The sequence below is a fragment of the Bactrocera dorsalis genome, unplaced genomic scaffold, assembly GCF_023373825.1.
Source record: "Bactrocera dorsalis isolate Fly_Bdor unplaced genomic scaffold, ASM2337382v1 BdCtg244, whole genome shotgun sequence".
NCBI classification, from domain to species: domain Eukaryota; kingdom Metazoa; phylum Arthropoda; class Insecta; order Diptera; family Tephritidae; genus Bactrocera; species Bactrocera dorsalis.
Genome location: NW_026038295.1, coordinates 14,043 through 29,688, shown reverse-complemented (window position 1 = coordinate 29,688; position 15,646 = coordinate 14,043). Strand labels below are relative to the sequence as shown.

Genomic DNA, 15,646 nt, shown 5'->3' with positions numbered 1-15,646 from the left:
TAGAAAATTACGTGCTTCGCTAGAAATTCGCGTCCCACTAGGTTCCTTTTATTTTCTTTTATTTTTTTATTTATATTTCATTCATGTTGACTGCCACAGCACCTGTTATGCCGCCATTGTTGCCATAAAATCGCGAAAGCGCATTACAACATGGGTCCGCTCATTTTTAATGCACATACTTAACGTTTTCATTTTCTTTTTACAACGCTTCGTGTACGTTACAAGCGCTACGCCCACAATACAAGCACACCCACAACACAGGGTTTGCGTTCTTTTCAATCTTCGATGTATAAATTAATGTCAATCCGGGTGGAATTGGCTGTTTGATTGCTTGCGTCTTTCTTTTTTGTGTTTTTTTTTCTCGATTTCTCTATCGAAATCTTGTGCTTGTAAGTAGAAATTGACACTTGCCACTGTCGGCAGGAAGATTGATTATTTTTTATGGCGAAGCCTGTCAATGTCGGCATTATTTAACCTACACGACAAGTGGCAATTCCCCGAACATGACGTGGCGAGTGGCATATAAATTTAAGATTTTCGCAAATAAAACAACAAAAGGCTGACAAGCCTCTAATGAAACTAAAAATAGCACGGCTATAAAAAACACGTGCCGCAAAAAGCGTAATGAGAAAACGTAGCACGCGTACATGAGGTAATAAGGATATAAACAAATAACGTAAGAGATAAGCATAGCAAAAAAACAATAACCCTTTTTATTGGGCAACATTAAGCTTGCACTCACCTGTAGTTATAGCCTGGCGGATTTACATGCGCTCGTCATAAAATTTAGGCCAGCAACAGGCGCGCTACAAACAGTCAAAGCGCTCACCACACGAGGCATGCCTCTATTTATTATTGTTTTTGCACAACTGTCTCTTCATTTACTGCCCAAGTGGCACATGTGCAACGTGTAAGTATCAGTTATGTGCCGTTTTATTGTTACGTACGCTGTCAGGATATGTACGCGTGACTAGTTTGTTTGCGTGGCATAAGGCCACGTAGCTGGCACAAAGGTGTCACTGACTGCGTTCAACATAATTACACGAACTTTTTTACACATCGTGTACGGTTACAGTTTCATTGGCGGAAAGTTTGCAATTTTTCCCGGCACGGACAACACCTTTTTTGCGACTGTGGCACAAGGGACGGTACTTTTGTGCACAACCGTTAGCTTTTTATCGGTATATTTGTTATTTTATTCCGAGTATTTTAAACTTTTTCATTTGTTTTTACACAGATCGCTTCATTAATGTTACTGACACCAACTTTTTGTGGGAGAAAGAAAAACTTTAAGGCGTTGCACCCGGCACAGGGGCGCTGTGCGTTCACCTTTTACAAAGTGTTGCTTTGCTTTACAAATAAAATGATAAAAAAAAAGTTTATGCAATGAAATATCAACTTCACTAACAATGAAGAATTTATTTTAGATTTAAAAAAAAATAACTAAATTTCGAATTTTTAGGAAAGTTTTAACACAGAATTTAGAAATGTTTATATCCTGAGCAATGTATATTCTATTGCCACGAAGTTTGTTACACCCAAAGGGAAAAGTGGGAGACCCTATAAGGTGTTTATATAGTATAAATGATCAGCATGATGAGCTCGGATACAGACAGACGTGTATACGTGAATTAGTCCCCAGTTTTTGAGATATCGGTCAGATATTTCACACACGTTTTTTACTCCCCAAAAACCTGCTCTTTTCCCAAAACGGCCGATATCGGACCACTATAGCATATAGCTGTCATACAAACTGACCGTTCAAAATCAAGTTTTTGTATGGAGAACTTTTTTATTTGAAGAGATATTTTCACAAATTTTGGCATAGATTACTATCCAATGCAACGTTAGAATCTCTGTACAAATTTATTACAATCGGACCACTGTAGCATATAGCTGTCATATAAACTGACCGTTAAAATCAAATTCTTGGACGGAAACATTTTATTTTCTGATAAACTTTAGTGTGGAAATTAATTTAATGATTAATTATAATAAAATTTTAATTTTTAATAAAAATTTCATTTTTAGTATACTTTTTTAGTTAATTCTCACTACCAAAGCAACACTTCATAGAAGGCAGGCACCAGTTCACCCTCAACGCAATCTTTTTTTGTCAACAAACACATTTACTCACTTTATTTGGCATTTTGGTACTTTATTAGCCGCACACAACCACACGATTTTCACTTTTTCACTAGCAGTTACTAATAGTTACAATTGCTTACACGCTTTACGACGAAAAACGCTCACACTTTCACACCTAACCCTTTAGTTGTGAATTCTTCCTTCTTTGTTTTTGCGACTCATATGCTCCAGCCGGTTTGTTTTTGCCGACTCATGCATTTTAATGGCGCTGCAGCCGCTGCAGCACAAATGGACAGGTGAGTGGAAAACACCGGATGCTGCGTAAAGCGTGCCGTATATGTATGTATGTATGTATGTATATATTTTTTACCGCTTCACTAGCAGCTGCACACACGTTTGTTTTGCGTTTCACTTTTTACACTTCTTACTTTCGCAATTTCGCACTTGCATGCTTTAACTTCATTTTAAAAGCTTTTGTTAGCCAATTCACCTTTACACTTCACAGCATCAACTCGATGCTTGCGCGCTTCCTTTGCGGCACGTAAGTATATGTACACAACACTTAACCTAACTTTTTGCAGCACTTGCTGATTTTCTGGTTTTCGCTTCACTACAGCTGCGTGCTTTTTCACTTATTTATTTATTTAGCCTGTGTATTTGCAGGATTATTGCAGACGCTGCTGTTTTATAATTTACACTTGCTTGCGAATGCACACGGCGTCCGTCCCTGCAGTTACAGCGCCTTGCTGCCTTCACACCCAAATCTCTCGCGTCGCGCAATGGGTGGAGGCGAAAACGTTTATACTTGTAGCACAAACCACTCGCGTATTGTTGTACTGGCAACAACCACTGCACAGCTGCACTGCCCCACAAGTGCGTTCGTTAAGCCGACGACTGCAATCAATTTTGGCCGCAGTTATTTGTTCTGCTTAATAGAGTTCAACTACATGTTATTGCCTTTGCTGTTGTTTTTATTGTTATTGTGCGCATTGTGGTTCATTGTTGTAATATGTGTGTCATTAATAAGGATTTCGCAGCTTTAATGCACACAGGGTGGCGCACTATTTATTTTATGCGCTTTCGGGCTTAAGGTGGGCTGCAGGTGCGCGACGGGTAGGAAGCACAAGACACACAGTCCACTCTCTGCGCTCTTATGCTGTATAATTCAGCGTTTTTCACAAAATTTCACACTTTTCGTAGCACTTGTGTTGACACATTTTTCACAGCAAACGTCAAATGTCAAACATAGCGAATTTATGCGAGTAACGGTTTGTACCGAAAAACAATTTGCAGACTTTTATACTTACTTAGTTTACTCGCTGTTTCGTTTAATTGATAAATTATTTTTTAACTTTTGCTTCGTACGCTTTTCGTGTCCACTTTTCATACACAGTTCACACACCTTGCTCACACACACAGTTCACTTTCAACGTTTCTTAAGGGAAACTGCTTGATTTTCATTGATTGTTTGTTTGATATTTGTTTCGTCCTTGCTAAGGTCCAGCAAACTCGAATGAATACGCACGACTAGCAGTCACTGGATGTTGGCAAAGCGAAGTGTATCCGCCGTTGTCTGTTTTCCGCCACTCACACATGCACACGGTATACACGGCGTATGCTTTGCCATGTTTGGGAGACTTTCCAGCCAACACACAAACCGGATGAACGCGCGTAGTCAACAACATCCAATAGTCATGGACCAGTTATCAGTCTCTGCTGCATCCACACGAAAGCTGCAATGCGCAGCTGCCGCAAATGTCGCCCGCGTTGACGTTTACTCCCCTCTCGCTGTGGCCGAGGCATGTTTTCTGAACCAAACTCTCCAAACTAATTGAGTGCTTTGCGTTTTGCTCTAATTGTGTTTTCTACTGCTGTTGTGCGTTTGTGTGGGTGTGTGCCAACAGCTGATCTGGTTTGTTGTTGTGTATGCATTAAGCTTCGAAGTGGTTAGTTTAATTGTGATGCCTCTGTAGAAAATGGGGTCACGGGCGCGCAGTTACTTGAAGAAGTTCGCCTTGTGAGTTGAATGAGGCATCCCGAACACAACTGAAATTGAAAGAATATATTTATTTACAACTAGTTTAGTTTAAAATATATTTTTAAGTAAAATTATGTCCAAAAGAAGGAAAAAGAATGGTATTCTTTATGTTCAAAATTCTAATTGGACTGTTAGAAAAGATAGATAGTTTGTGGGTAAAGAAATTAAAGTAAAATAAGCTAATTTTCAGGCATATGACATAATTTTATTTATTTATTTATTTTTTATTATACGAATTAAAAAAACTGTTTTTTAATCTGAAAATTGTGACTAAAATCATTTTGTCAAGAAATAAATTCTAATTGGACTATTAGAAAGCGTAATAAATTTTCGCTCGAGAAGAAAATATATAAATATAACCTCATTTTTATAACAACATATTGACAGTATTTAATTAAATTTTTTTTTTATTATATTTTACAAATTTCCATAAGGCACAGTACACCATAAACCATATTTTTATTTTTCATTTGCAAAATTCGCTTTACAACCCATTGTGTAAGCGCAGTGCTGCCAACATAAGCTGCAAATGCTCAACGTCACTTTGACAACTGCTGTGTATTTTTTCTACTACTGCCGTGAAGGTGCTTTTATACGTGGCCCCTCTAATTTCATATTTGTTCAAAGCTGCGAATCTTCAAAAGTCTATTTAATCCAGTTGAAATTTGTCTTTTACGACAATTGCGATTTATACAAAACAAAACGATTATGAACTTCAAATTCTTCGGCACATTATGTGCGCTAGTGCTCTTGCAATTGCTCCGTGCCAGCGAAGCGTTCATCGTCACCGTTGACGCACACAATGAAGAGTGTTTCTTTGAGAAGGTGGAAGGCGGCACCAAATTCGGTAATTATATTTAAGCCGACAAGATTTTATAGACATTGTTGCTAAGTTGTATGTACATTTTCGGCAGGCGTCACATTCGAGGTGATTGAAGGCGGTTTTCTCGATATTGATATCAAAATAACTGGCCCGGATAATAATATCATACATGAGAGTGAGAAGGAATCGTCTGGCAAATATACTTTTGCCACCGTCTCAACTGGTATATATCGCGTTTGTTTCAATAATGAGCGCAGCAGCATGACACCGAAACTGGTGATGTTCTCCATTGAGGTGAGCGAAGCATCGCATCGAGCAGCGGGCGCGCCCAGCGAGGAGGAGGTTGGCCACACCAAGTTGGAGGATATGATACAGCAATTGTCGGGCACACTGACGGGTGTCAAACATGAACAGGAATACATGCATGTAAGTATACGGAAACTGCTGCATTGTAATTTCTTTATAAGTAGTAAAAACTTTGTAACAGGTGCGTGACAAAATCCATCGGTCCATCAACGAGAGCACCAACTCACGCGTTGTCTTGTGGTCGACTTTCGAAGCGCTGGTGCTGGTACTGATGACCATCGGTCAAGTTTATTACCTGAAACGTTTCTTCGAAGTGAAACGTGTTGTATAAGTGAATTGTGAGAGGACGCAGATGTGGACTTTACCTCCAATTACAAAACATTTTAGTTAGCCATTTTGTTGTAATAAAACGTCTATTTCTGCATAGTTGCGTTAAACGCAGCTAATTCACCATTCATGTGCAATACGATTTTACTGCATATATGTTAAGATTTTATGGCATCCATCTTTTCCACTCATCCTGTTCATATTTACGGAATTTACCGGAATGACAGAAAACTTAAATTGGCTCGCATTCTAATTTGATTCAAACATGTAATACCAGAATATTTTTTAGAGCAAATAAATTTAAGACTTATAAATGTGGTTTCACTATGACTAGTTGGGGCGGCACGGGGAATTGAAGAAAATAAGATGAAACAAGAATTTTCTAAATAAACTGTACAAACAATTTTGCAAACGAGCATTCAAAAAAATTGGTTTCTCTTCTTCTTCCATAATTTAAGCAAAAAAAATCGGTAACTTCGCCTTGTAAATAATTCATTTTGACTGATCAGGCAACCCTATAAATAGACCGCTCTCTTCAGAATGTTTATCTCTTAAATTTCAATGTCAATTTACTTTTCGGTTGTGTTTATTTTGAAAAGTGAATTAATAGCGAAAAACAAAATACAACGATGAATATTTGCAGCCATTAAAGATTCCAAAGTGAACACTCATAGAAGACAAGAGCAGCTAAAAAATTACTTAAATTATTTGTAAAAATGGCGTTTAATTCAGACAAATCCAATGACATTATGCTACGCATAAAAATACCGCCAGTGACCTTGGCAATGGTCGCTTGTTTGCTACTCGTGTCCTTGACGTCCACCGAAGCAGGAGAAGTGAACGACAAACCCAACATTTTGCTAATACTAAGCGATGACCAAGACATTACACTGGAGGGCATGACCCCCATGCGACAGGTGCAGAAGTTTATCGCAAAAGCCGGTGTTCAATTCAATCATGCGGTATGTATATGGCCATTAGAAATCTTGCTACACATTTTTCTTATTTTGAATTTTTACCAGTACACTAGTTCACCACTCTGCTGCCCCTCCCGCGCTAGCCTACTATCTGGCATGTATGCACACAATCACGGCACTATCAACAACACTATTAACGGAGGCTGCAATGGCCGCCATTGGCGTACAGAAATTGAGCCACGGGCACTGCCTGTGCTGCTGCAAGACGATGGAGGTTACCAGACTTTTTTTGCTGGAAAATATCTAAATGAATTTCATGGGGAACGCAAACCACCGGGCTGGACACAATTCTATGGCTTACATGGCAATTCTCGCTATTACAACTACACTTTACGTGAGAACGAACGAAACGTTAGCTACACTGACACATACTTAACGGATCTGTTGCGCGATAAAGCATTGGGCTTTCTGAAAACACGCAATAAGCAGCAACCATTTTTCGCAATGATCGCACCGCCTGCGCCTCATGCACCGTACACGCCCGCAGAACGACATCGCGGCGCATTCGCAAATGTGAAAGCATTACGCACACCCAACTTCAATCGCGTACCACTCCCACAAGGTAACGCTACCTTGCGTCTTCAATAATAACCACCCACAACTGATTATTTTGAAACATTACAGAGAAACACTGGCTTGTGGCTGCAACGCGCCCTATGCCGAATATAACATTGAAATTACTAGACAGTTACTACCGGCAACGCTGGGAAACGTTGCTGGCCGTGGACGAAATGGTAGCCGCTTTAATTCAGACATTGGACGATCTGCGCCAATTAGACAACACCTACATCATTTACACATCAGATAACGGTTATCACATGGGTCAAAACGCACAACCATGGGACAAACGACAACCCTATGAAACCGATATACGCGTACCGCTGCTGCTGCGCGGACCTGGAATACCACAGGGCGTGGTAGTGCCACAACCCATATTGCTGCTGGATTTAATGCCGACAATATTGCAGTGGACCATACTGCATGCACGCACACCATTGGACGGCTTGCCAATACAGGCAGCATTGCAACAAGTAATCGATGACAAACAGTTGAAAGAATACCGACGAAGTGTGTTGATACAGCATTGGGGTGAAGGAAACGCCGACACTTATAATCGCGAGTGCCCATGGTCGCCCAAAGACCACTTGTCGCAGTGTACGCCAGAGTCGGATTGTCACTGTCAGGATGCTTGGAATAATACGTATGCATGTGTCAGGCAATTTAGGGACAAAACTGACCGACTTTTTTGCGAATTCAACGACAGAGAGGTGTGCAGCTAGTTGAGACGTATGTATACTTCCAATAAATAAATAATTTTTTTATATTGCAGAATTTCGTTGAAGCATACGATGTCAATGATGATCCTTATCAAATCAATAACATTGGCTATGATTTGCTGCCCATTGAGCACGCCTTTTATAGTTTGGCGTTGGCGAACTTGACACGTTGCGCTGGCGGCCAATGCAATGATATCAACATTTGAACGTGGAACCACGTTGAGGTGCACAATATGATCTCCAGTTGTGATTAAATTTCGCAGAAACTTTCAGTGTAGCAGATTTGCGTAAACCCGTAAGTCATCGTCATAATTTTTCGTTAATATTTCACCAAATTTTCTTTATTGTTAATGCTCGAAAAATAAAAAAAAGACACACTTGAGTAATTTTCTTGATTAATGGTGCCTCTGGCCACATGGAAAGTTACAACCACTGACACATTCAGCTTTAAAACTATGTAATTTTATTAATTGTAATGTTTATATATGCTGGACTTCGTTTCATGTGATATATCATGTCACTTCATTTTATTTATGTCCTTAAAAACTGAACGTAATCATAGCAATTAAATTAATTTATTTTTAAGTTAATCCTTCCATAGATATTATTGTATGATTTCACTTGGTGGTTTTTCAAACCATATTTCTGAAGTTATTGTAACAAAATGAAAACTGTATTAAAAAAAGTAAAGTACCAACAACTCAATTTAATTATGATTCAATTTGCGCCGCAGCCAATTAAAAAAAAACATGAAAACTATATAACTACGCGAACTAGCTTAAAGAGAAACAGTGAAATTACTACATTAAATATGTATATTTACGATTGAATTGCAACTTGAACGTTTTTATATATTTCGTTGAATAAAAACGATCTTTATTTTTGTTTAAACACTACGCCTTGTAGATTCTTGCAGCTTACGCGGTATGTTAGACGTTTTGCATTTGTTTCACTTACTTTGTATTCCGAAACAATTTATGCAATACCTACATAAGTTTAGTTGATTTTGCAATTCTTGTTATTTTCTTGTCTGTTTGCACTTAAAAGTCCTTAAACTAGTGTCTTACTCGGTCGGTTCTTTGCTGGTTGAATTTTTATCCTCTTCTGCATTAGCCGTATGCCAAGTGAGACGTTCCTCATAGAATTGTATGACTATTTGTGGGCATTTTACATTGGCTTGTTTAGCCGGCACTAAGTCAGCTTCGTCACTGCCCTTCCATTTCATGAGGAACATCAGCTCGCCTGATGAATCGGTGGCTCCGAGTATTTTAGATGGTTCTAGACCTCGATCGAAGCCCATTGTGCGTCGGTTTTCTCGCTCCTCTTCAACAGCTTTTCGTTTTACTTTTGAATCATTTACTGGCGTGTTACTGGAGCGTTTTTTGCTCTCTATTTAATTAGTAAAAGCAAGTATTTTTCAGAAATTAGTACACAATTAAAATATATTTTTTCACCTTTCTTTGTTTTCAACGACTCCTCGAAAGCTGCAATCAGATCTGGGCAGTCGAGGTTCTCAACGGGTTCCCATGAATTTTCACTGCGCGGGTAACCTTTCCATTTTAAAAAATACTCGGTCTACAAGCAAAAACGTGTGCAACATTTTTCCAATTGTAATAAAATTTGCGCAACTTACTCTGCCATTGCAAATGCGTTTATCCTCAATGCGTTCCACAGAATACTCGCCCGCTTCAGACATAGTGTTGTTGTCGTTGCTGGCAATTTTGAGAGTGGCACTGTATTTGCTTCACAGTGAGTTAACGTGTTTGCATAAAATATATTAACTTTCAAAGACACCAACTTGTAGAAAAAAAACGAAAAGTACTTTTTTTTTGAGGATTGTATTCAAGAGTGCCGAAATTTAGCAAATGCAATCCAGTCCCGTTCGCTATGGAAACACGAAGCGGCAACGCCGTAATCGCTGGTCAAACTACTAAAGTTTTAAAACGAACCATGCGGTGTAACTTTATCGTTTGGTTTCCATGGAACGTTCACTGTATTTAAATTATTATAAATTTTTACCTTTGCTATTCAATTTCTAAGCCAAACGGACAATAATTCCCACGGAATTTTCCAATCTAGTATTGGTGTGCGTCTTTTTCACTATCCTTTCTTCGAATTCCGTTTTCGTAAAGTGAAGTTAGACGCGATTGTACGATGAGGCGCTTTTTTGTACAGGTGAACCGAAAAAGAAGCGATAACGTAACACGATGTAACCGAATATATTGACAACAACGTTTACGAATGTATGTATATCTCTTAGAAGGATATAAAAGTAACTTATTTATTTCTGTACCTTTAATTCCTTTATTCGTAGAGCGAAACTTAAAACAATATTACATCTAAGGGTTTACATTTGGAATTACAGGAGAAAATGTTTGTACGAATTTCATCATTATAATTCGATTTCGAAATAATGACATAATAGGTAACAAATCAAATAATTAGTCGCTAGTTGATAGTTTTTATCTCGACATGCAGATGGAAAAATTTGAGACCTCTCAGAATAGGTCTATAAGAAAACTTGTGCTCGTTATTAAAAAAGATGTTCCATTATTTATTCTATACATTTTTCATGAAACTTTTTTGCAAACAGCTGGCAGCTCTCTCTAAAACGTCAAACGTTTTGAATTTACTGCTGGCAATCCCTTTCTGACGGCTGCCAGCTACATTCATCAGCGGTGAAAATCAATTTCGCCGTTTAAATTGTAAGTTTTTTACAACTATTTGACAAATATTCTTCTCTTTTTGTGCTTGTGCATAGAGGAACAATAGTGTTAATCGAATTATTTAAAAGTTTAAAAGTGAGTGCATTGATTTTCGCAGAAATGTCTACCTGAAAATTGGTTGTGCATTTCATGTGTGGTGTGGCAGAATGACAGCGCCATGTTGGCCAAAAGCGAATGCATACAATCGAATATAACCTCAATTTTTAGCTTATTCATATTTTTGCAAAGCATTCAGTTTCCTCATTTATAAACATTTTTCTTTTAGACAACAGATATACACGACTATTAAAAGGAAAACATGTCGCGTTTCTTTGCAACCGGTTCTGACTCTGAGACCGAGTCCAGTGATGAGGAGGTCCCAGTACAAGCGTATAGCAAAGCGACCAACTTCGTATGTAAACATTATTTCGATTTCAAAACCCTTTATAATTTTTTAAATTTATTTTTATAGCAATTTAGTGATGATGAGGAGGAAGTGAAACGCGTTGTGCGTTCTACTAAGGAAAAGCGTTATGAAAATCTGACAGCGATTATCAAGAGTATACGCAATCATAAGAAAATTAAGGATATGTCGAGTATTTTGTCAAGCTTTGAAGATCTAACACGCGCCTACACCAAGGCATTGCCTGTTATCACTAAGGAAGAAAAGGGCGTGACCCCACGCTTCTATGTTCGTTGCCTTGCGGAGTTGGAAGATTTTATTAACGAAGTATGGGAGGACCGTGAAGGGCGTAAAAATTTGTCAAAGAACAACTCAAAATCTTTGGGAACATTGCGTCAAAAAGTGCGCAAATACATCAAAGACTTCGAGGAGGATTTGACTCGTTTCCGTGAAGCGCCTGATCAAGAAAGTGACGCCGAAGAAGAGGAGGCTTACGACTCCGATCAGGAAAAGAATGATGCTGGTTCCGAAGAAATCTTGCGAGATCTCAAACAGCCAGTTGAGGCGAAGTCTTCTAAAGCGGCTGCGCCGTCCAAAGCCGTCGAACAGGATGATGACTCTGAAGATTCCATTGATTGGGGTTCGGATTCGGAGTCGGAATCTGAGTCGTCGGACGATGAAAATCAATATCAAAACCAGCGCGAGCGTTTCTTGAAACGCCCCAATGTGGAAAAGGAAGAAAAGGAGGTGCGCGAAGATCGCAAAAAAGACAAACGCGCCAAGGAGGCAAAGATACGTCACAAGGTACGTATTGAGGAGGATGCTGATGAAGAAGGTGAATGGGAAACTGTATTCCCACACACTGTTGAAAAGCCGAAAATGTTTGATAAGGACGCCGAAATAGATGTGCCACTGACACTGCAGAAGCTGTCAGAAATCATGGCTGCGCGCGGCAAAAGACGTACCGATCGACGCATGCAAATCGAAATGCTCTTCGAGCTGCGCGACATTGCCGAAGAACATCAGTTGGGTAACGCTGTTGCTGTAAAAATACACTTCAGCATCATTTCGGCCATTTTCGACTACAACCAGAAAATCTCTGAACCCATGAAACTGGAGCATTGGAGTAAACTGCTGGATGTCATGCAAAGTATGATGAAAATTCTATTGGCCAACGAAGATATACGCATGAGTGAAGAAGTGCAGGAGGAGAACGAAGAGTTCGCAAATCCCCCATACGCAATACGCGGTTGTTCGCTTGCCGCAGTTGAGCGCTTGGATGATGAGTTCACCAAGCTGCTAAAGGAGTGCGATCCACATACCAATGATTATGTGTCACGTTTGAAGGATGAAGTCACCGTAACGCGCATCATCGAGTCTGTGCTGGATTACTTCGAGCGCGTTGGCAACAACAATGAACGCTGCCGCGTTTACTTGCGTAAGATCGAGCATTTGTACTATAAGTTCGATCCCGATGTGTTGAAAAAGAAGCGCGGCGAGTTGCCACCAACTACGACCACATCCGTTGATGTAATGGATCGCCTCTGCAAGTTCATTTACTCCAAGGATGACACGGATCGTATACGTACACGCGCTATCCTGGCGCACATCTACCATCACGCCATGCACGATAACTGGTTCCAAGCGCGCGACCTGGTACTTATGTCGCACTTGCAGGACACCATCGATGCTGCCGATCCCTCGACGCGCATCCTCTACAATCGTATGATGGCCAATTTGGGTTTGTGCGCTTTCCGTCAGGAGAACATCAGGGACGCGCATCATTGCCTGGTCGATTTAATGGTAACTGGCAAGCCAAAAGAGCTGCTAGCACAGGGTTTGCTTCCACAGCGTCAGCATGAGCGTTCCGCCGAACAGGAGAAAATTGAGAAGCAACGCCAAATGCCATTCCACATGCACATCAATCTGGAATTGCTGGAATGTGTGTACTTGGTATCGGCTATGCTGCTGGAAATACCATACATCGCCGCACACGAGTTCGATGCGCGTCGCCGCATGATCAGGTAAGACACAGCACACGCGCACACGCTAGTTGTATTTCACTAATGGAATTTTATATTTTCAGTAAAACCTTCTATCAACAACTCCGTTCTTCCGAGCGCCAATCTTTGGTGGGACCACCCGAGTCGATGCGCGAGCACGTCGTCGCCGCCGCCAAGGCCATGCGCTGCGGCAACTGGCAAGCCTGCGCAAATTTCATTGTCAACAAGAAGATGAACACCAAGGTTTGGGATCTATTTTACGAGGCCGATCGCGTGCGCGACATGCTCGTTAAATTCATCAAGGAAGAGTCGCTGCGCACCTATCTCTTCACCTACTCCAACGTCTACACCTCGCTGAGCATTCCTTCATTGGCGCAGATGTACGAGCTGCCCGTGCAAAAGGTGCATTCGCTCATTAGCAAAATGATAATCAACGAGGAGCTCATGGCCAGCTTGGACGATCCCACCGAAACCGTGGTTATGCACCGTTCGGAGCCATCGCGCCTACAAGCGCTCGCCATGCAATTCGTGGACAAGGTCACCAATCTGGTTGATGTGAACGAGAAGGTCTTCGATATGAAGCAAGGCAACTTCTTCCAACGCGGCAACATGGGCAACCGCGATCGCGGCTACAACCGCAACCAAAACAACCAGGGCGGCAACTGGGGTGGCCAGCGACGCGACAATCGCAATCAGCGCAATCGCAACCAACGCAATCAGCATCATCATCATAAGCAACAACACCAACAGCAACAGCAGCACCACGAACAACAAATTCAACAACAACAAATCATCGAGGAAGAGTAAGGCGTTGCCAATCGCCGCAGCGTGACACGTCAAGCAGGCAACCAGTTAAACAACAACACCACTACAAACTCAAATGATGCGAACAAATGTGAAGGTCGAAGAAATTAGCAACAAAGAAACCATTAGCTCAAACTGCTACTGGCGCACTCTCGCCCCACTGAGCGGGCGTAAAGTCTGCGCAAGCGGTAGCGGGAGTGCGCCACCTTAAACACTGCGAGTTCGAGTGAGCTCAGCAAAATTTCTCTAGTATGATTTTTACTATTGTTTTATCTAATATTTTTTCACCCAATGCGTAAATCAAGTTGATTCTTTCTTCGCACTGTCGACACGCGGAATTTGAGTTCTGAAGGCCAACTGCTTGAAATGTTGAAATAAAGAATAGAAATACTACTGAAATTAATGTAATAATTGAACGATTAAGATACATATATACAATACAGATAACTTTGAAAAACACTATTTGCAAGGAGAAAATCATTTATAACCTATGAAGGAAAATACAACAAGGGGACGCACAAGAGCGGAGGCTTTTATTTTTATTTGTAGAATATCTGCAAGAAATGGAAGATTTTTAGGGCGAAATTATGCCTTCAGTCACCTACTTGAAGCGGAATCGCCTCCTAGGAACATGAAGAAGTATTTCCTCAATTACGCCAACGACATTGAACAATACGCTGACCGGACTTCGGACGCAACTAATTTCCGACAAGCACTGACCGCCATTTACAGTGGAGCGATCAACACCTTGACCGACTCCCTTCGAGTGAATGGCGATCTTGGAGTCAAACCACCACCCATTGCAGACGAAGAGCTCGAGTTGCCGCGCGAAACGTGTGCAACCCCTGCGCAGCTTTGTTCTGGTTATTATAGCAGGTTAAACTCCTACTTATCCAGAATAGATCCCGACATATCTAACACAAATTTGTACATATGTCCTATGTGCAATGAGTCTCTGCAAGACACTGGTCACCTCTTTGCATGTCCCACCAACCCTACTCATCTGACACCCTTTTCCCTTTGGTCTGACCACGTAGCCCGTTTCTTGGGCCTCCCGTTAGATGACGTCGACAACAACCTAAATAAGCCTTGTCCTCCTAACGGGGATTAGATACTCGTTAGAACAACAACAAAAAGCTTGTGAGCCATTCGCCCTGGCATATTTAGGGGGGGATCGGCAGAATTACCCTTTCCAAGTCATAGCATATGGTCCAATTGGTATCGGTAGGAGAGCTAAGGGACTGCTTATTTAGAAGAAGGGAGCAGAAGGATTGCAGTTTTGTAACATCTCAATTTTCTCAGGAGTGGGGGGTTCAACTGGGAGCCAGTCACGAGCTCGAGAGCGTAGTGCTAGATCTACTTTAGCCACCGCCTCTAGGCTAGCTTATCAACGTGTCGTGCCCATGGTGCCATCCGGCACTTTCGAACCCTTGCTACCCACTTCCCTCAACTCGTTAGATGGCACCATCCTCCCTATACGATTTCGCTAACCGTTGGTGCCACTCCTGCTCATGGTTTCTTATCGAGGGCCCTGCAACCTCTGTCGCTTTAAAGCAAATTGAGCATCACTCAATCCCACTGTGTTCAACCGCTCAGGACTCTCTTAGCAATATCGGTCTTGGTAGAACCAACCGTTAACTGTTAAAAGATTTCCGTAATTAAAACGTTTTTGCAACAAATACGAGGGAGCCTATAAGAAGAAATACGCTATGACTCCTTAAACTCGCGGTAGTGTCCAAGGTCAAACCGAGCTTTAGAGGGTGAGTCAAGCTTTTTAAAGCTAAGAGAGCATCTTCACGATTGAGCGAGGTATGAGAGGTATAGGTATGATTGTATGTACTTTGGGTCCAAGCACACTGCCTTATAATTTAATATGCAGGGTTTCTCATTAGAAC

The 15,646-nt window shown here is 41.0% G+C and overlaps 4 protein-coding genes across 5 annotated transcripts; 3 read left to right on the top strand and 1 right to left on the bottom strand.

Moving 5' to 3' along the window:
* Positions 1 to 4,681: 4,681 nt before the first annotated feature.
* LOC105230420 (transmembrane emp24 domain-containing protein 2) lies at positions 4,682 to 5,896 on the top strand. The gene is made up of 3 exons (XM_011211177.3): positions 4,682 to 4,973; positions 5,041 to 5,375; positions 5,437 to 5,896. Exons 1-3 carry the CDS (start codon positions 4,835 to 4,837, stop codon positions 5,584 to 5,586), a joined length of 624 nt encoding a protein of 207 aa, XP_011209479.1. The 5' UTR covers positions 4,682 to 4,834; the 3' UTR covers positions 5,587 to 5,896.
* Positions 5,897 to 6,115: 219 nt separating this feature from the next.
* Positions 6,116 to 8,218, top strand: LOC105230422 (N-acetylglucosamine-6-sulfatase). The gene is made up of 4 exons (XM_011211178.4): positions 6,116 to 6,544; positions 6,605 to 7,121; positions 7,184 to 7,827; positions 7,890 to 8,218. Exons 1-4 carry the CDS (start codon positions 6,299 to 6,301, stop codon positions 8,040 to 8,042), a joined length of 1,560 nt encoding a protein of 519 aa, XP_011209480.2. The 5' UTR covers positions 6,116 to 6,298; the 3' UTR covers positions 8,043 to 8,218.
* A 58-nt stretch (positions 8,219 to 8,276) lies between these two features.
* Positions 8,277 to 10,015, bottom strand: LOC105230423 (chromobox protein homolog 1). Its single transcript, XM_011211179.4, has 4 exons — positions 9,856 to 10,015; positions 9,470 to 9,633; positions 9,291 to 9,411; positions 8,277 to 9,225 (listed from the first exon to the last, which is right to left on the bottom strand). The coding sequence occupies exons 2-4, from the start codon at positions 9,530 to 9,532 to the stop codon at positions 8,900 to 8,902; spliced, it is 510 nt and encodes a 169-aa protein (XP_011209481.1). The 5' UTR covers positions 9,533 to 9,633; positions 9,856 to 10,015; the 3' UTR covers positions 8,277 to 8,899.
* Positions 10,016 to 10,426: 411 nt separating this feature from the next.
* On the top strand, positions 10,427 to 14,213 carry LOC105230424 (eukaryotic translation initiation factor 3 subunit C). 2 transcript variants are annotated; one of them, XM_011211180.4, is made up of 4 exons: positions 10,427 to 10,541; positions 10,828 to 10,953; positions 11,014 to 12,968; positions 13,031 to 14,213. In XM_011211180.4, exons 2-4 carry the CDS (start codon positions 10,861 to 10,863, stop codon positions 13,752 to 13,754), a joined length of 2,772 nt encoding a protein of 923 aa, XP_011209482.1. In that variant the 5' UTR covers positions 10,427 to 10,541; positions 10,828 to 10,860; the 3' UTR covers positions 13,755 to 14,213. The 2 variants fall into 2 exon arrangements, with proteins under 2 accessions (XP_011209482.1, XP_011209484.1); XM_011211182.4 differs by having other exon boundaries at positions 10,505 to 10,637.
* The last annotated feature ends 1,433 nt before the right edge of the window (positions 14,214 to 15,646 follow it).